General features: G+C 42.6%; 1 protein-coding gene across 1 annotated transcript; it reads left to right on the forward strand.

The window, feature by feature from the left end:
- The first annotated feature begins 213 nt into the window (after positions 1-213).
- LOC120383813 (olfactory receptor 14A16-like) lies at positions 214-1,179 on the forward strand. Its single transcript, XM_039502082.1, has one exon. It carries the CDS (start codon positions 220-222, stop codon positions 1,177-1,179), a length of 960 nt encoding a protein of 319 aa, XP_039358016.1. The 5' UTR covers positions 214-219.
- The last annotated feature ends 3,049 nt before the right edge of the window (positions 1,180-4,228 follow it).

Raw genomic sequence — 4,228 nt, forward strand, 5'->3', positions numbered from 1 at the left:
AATTTACACTACTGTGATAACACAACTCATTGATTGTTAGAGGCGAGGAGCAGTAACAACACCTTGTCATTGTAAGTGATGAGTTCTGTGAACCTTTGACACTCATATAATGAGATATTAGGGAAAGGGGAATCAGGGACATTCCCTTTGTCGCCCTAATCCTGACCATTGTCCTTCTCATTCCCTCCACAGTCATCACACAGCGTACTGAGGAAGACAATGTCCAACCAAACCACCGTGACTGAATTTCTTCTCCTGGGATTCTCTGACGTACAGGAGCTGCAGATTTTACACTTTGTGGTGTTTCTAGTGCTTTACCTGATATCCCTGCTGGGGAACCTTCTCATCATCACAGCCATAGCCCTTGACCACCACCTTCACATCCCTATGTACTTCTTCCTGATGAATCTGTCCATCCTAGACCTCGGCTCCATCTCTGTCACCATCCCCAAATCCATGGCCAATTCCCTCATGAACAGCAGATCAATTTCATATTCTGGATGCGTCACTCAAATTTTTCTAGTCGTCGTCTTTGTTTCAGCAGGTTTTGCCATACTGACCGTCATGGCGTATGACCGATACGTTGCCATCTGCCAACCACTGCACTATGAGATGGTGATGAACAGGAGAGCTTGTGTCCAAATGGCAGCCAGTGCCTGGATCAGTGGTATTCTCTACTCTACACTGCACACAAGGAACACATTTGCAATGTCTTTCTGTGGAGGCAACATGGTGGATCAGTTCTTCTGTGAAATCCCCGAGCTACTCAAACTCGCCTGCTCTGACTCATACCACTTTGAAGTCGGGTTTCTTATCTTTAGTATGTGCTTAGCCTCAAGCTGTTTTGTTTTCATAATTGTGTCATATGTTCAGATCTTCAAAGCAGTGCTGAGAATCCCCTCTAAGCAGGGCCGGCATAAAGCCTTCTCCACTTGCCTCCCTCACCTCTTTGTGGTCTCCTTGTTCCTCTGTACTTCTGCCTTTGCCTACCTGAAACCCACCTCCAGCTCAACTTCAGGTCTGAATCTCATGGTAGCTGTTCTCTATTCTGTGTTGCCACCCATGATGAATCCGATTATCTACAGCATGAGAAACAAAGAGATCAAAGACGCTCTGAGTAAATGGATAGGTTGGAGGTTATTCACTAAGAACAAAATGTCCATATTTCTCCTTCGGTAACAATTTCATTCTGGGTTTCTTTATAAATATAATCGGCTGATGACCTTATTACCTCCATGAGAAAATACTGTGCAATGTGTTTATGCAGAATTGGGTATTTCCACTAGTAAAAATACAGACAAACATGACTCAAGAATAAAATGAGTTTCTATATGTTTACGCAGCAATGTAAATAAGATCGTAATCTATCTATCGTGTACTGCTACCACTTACCATAGTATCTGAGACCATTGCCTATAAAATCAGTAGCCATAGCAAAGTCCATAGTGAGGTCTCTGGCTCATCTTATATTTTGGGATAATAACTCAGAATGAGGTATGAATGCTGTCAGGGTTCCTTCCCCACTCTGAACGCTAGTGTACAGATGTGGGACCCGCATGAAAGCCCCCTAAGCTTATTTCTACCAGCTTAGGTTAAAACCTGGTATGCTGCCACCACCAAGTGATTTAACAAGAAACAAGGAAAGGACCACTTGGAGTTCCTCTTCCCCCAAAATATCCCCCCGAGCCCTTACACCCCCTTTCCTAGGGAGGCTTGAGAATAGTATCCTAACCAATTGGTTACAAAGTGATCAAAGACCCAAACCCCTGGGTCTTTGGACAATGGAAAAATCAGTCAGGTTCTTAAAAGAAGGATTTTATTTAAAAAAATGTAAAAATCATCTTTGTAAAATCAGGATGGAAAATAACTTTACAGGATAAATAGATTCAAAGATCCCATACAGCCCCCTCTAGCCTTAGTTTCAAAGTTACAATAAAACAGGGATAAACTTCCCTCTAGCAAAGGTAAAATTCACAAGTTGAGAAAATAAAGATAAACTAATACGCCTTGCCTGGCTGTTACTTACAAGTTTGAAATATGAGAGATCAGAGTTCAGAAAGATTTGGAGAACACGGGTTGATGTCCGGTCCCTCTTAGTCCCAAGAGCGAACACCACCAAAACAAAGAGCACAAACAAAAGCCTTCCTCCGCCTCAAGATTTGAAAGTATCTTGTCCCCTTATTGGTCCTTTGGGTCAGGTGTCAGCCAGGTTACCTGAGCTTCTTAACCCTTTACAGTCAAAAGGATTTTGGTGCCTCTGGCCAGGATGGATTTTATAATATTGTATACAGGAGGGTTGTTACCCTTCCCTTTATAGTTATGACAAATGCATTTCTTCTTTGTGGTTTTTATTTGTTTGTTTGTCAGATTTTTAGCTTATTTTTGCTTAACTACTTGGTTGGTTTGTTTCTTTCTTTTAGGAGGTTTTGAAGGTGGAGAGGCCTGAGGAGATAGTGAGTGTTTGGTGAGACAGGGTTTTCAATGTTTGTCCTTTCTTGGGAATGTCCATATGTCATCTCTTTGATAGGGTTTTCTGAGTGAACTGAATGTTTGCCCCCACAATGTGCAAAAGAGGATTCTGCATGTCTTATTTCCTACTGAAATGATTATGTGTATACTGTTGGGATATTATTGTGTAATTAATGATATGTTATGCATCTTTTTATTATTTTAACCTACATGAATATGTAAAAACTGCCATTCTTGCTATAGTGGAAAGGCTGTTTTAAAGAAAAACATTTTCCAGAGTTTCCTAAAGAAAATCTGACTCGGAATAATGAGGCCAAATTTGGATTCATAAATCATAGAATCATAGAATATCAGCGTTGGAAGGGACCTCAGGAGGTCATCTAGTCCAACCCCCTGATCAAAGCAGGACCAATCCCCAACAAAATCATCCCAGCCAGGGCTTTGTCAAGACTGACCTTAAAAACCTCTAAGGAAGGAGATACCACCACCTCCCTAGGTAACCCATTCCAGTGCTTCACCACCCTTCTAGTGAAAAAGTTTTTCCTAACATCCAACCTAAACCTCCCCCACTGCAACTTGAGACCATTACTTCTTGTTCTGTCATCTACTACCACTGATTAAAGTCTAGATCAATCCTATTTGGAACCCCCTTTCAGGTAGCTGAAAACAGCTATCAAATCCCCCCTCATTCTTCCCTTCTGTAGACTAAATAATCCCGGTTACTTCAGCCTCTTCTCATAAATCATGTGCTCCAGCCTCCTAATCATTTTGGTTGCCCTCCTCTGGACTCTTTCCAATTTTTCCGCATCCTTCTTGTAGTCTGGTGCCCAAAACTGGACACAGTACTCCAGATGAGGCCTCATCAACGCTGAATAGAGGGGAACGATCACATCCCTCCATCTGCTGGCAATGCTCCTACTTATACAGCCCCAAATGCCCTTAGCCTTCTTGGCAACAAGGACACACTGTTGACACATATCCAGCTTCTCGTCCACTGTAACCCCTAGGTCCTTTTTTGCAGGACTGCTGCCTAGCCACTCGATCCCTAGTCTGTAGCAGTCCATGGGATTCTTCCATCCTAAGTTCAGGACTCTGCACTTGTTCTTGTTGAACCTCATCACATTACTTTTAGCCCAATCCTCTAATTTGTATAGGTCCTTCTGTATGCTATCCCTACCCTCCAGCGTAACTACCACTCCTCCCAGTTTACTATCATCTGCAAAATTACTGAGGCAATCCACACCATCCTCCAGATCATTAATGAAGATATTGAACAAAACCAGCCCCAGGACCAACTCCACTTTAGCCCCTCACTTCCAAGAGATCAGGATTTGGCCAATAGACTATATACACAAGGATCGAGATTTGGCTGACAGCACCCTGGAGAAAGTGAGTGTGACAGAGATATAAGGGCCACATTTCCTATCTCAGCTAGACTAGCACCAATGCAGAGTAGACCCATTGTCATCACCAGTTTAATACTAATGAGGTACTGGCCCAAAGTCACTGGGCAGCACTCAGTAGTGACATGAACACTGGTGTAAGTTTCTTGTCTGGGGTCATTTTGGTCTAGCCCTGATATAAGCGGAAAAGAGCCATCACATGCACTGATCTGGTGTTCCATACGCCATCTTTGGTAGATCTACTCCCATCCAAGTTGAGAAAGGATCTCAGAAGTTGGCCTGTTATTAGTATTAGAATATCATCTTTGTGCATGGTTGTGTACACTACATATATGACAGACAAAAGCATTAGATTA

This window comes from Mauremys reevesii, linkage group 15, assembly GCF_016161935.1.
Source record: "Mauremys reevesii isolate NIE-2019 linkage group 15, ASM1616193v1, whole genome shotgun sequence".
In the NCBI taxonomy this organism is placed as follows: domain Eukaryota; kingdom Metazoa; phylum Chordata; order Testudines; family Geoemydidae; genus Mauremys; species Mauremys reevesii.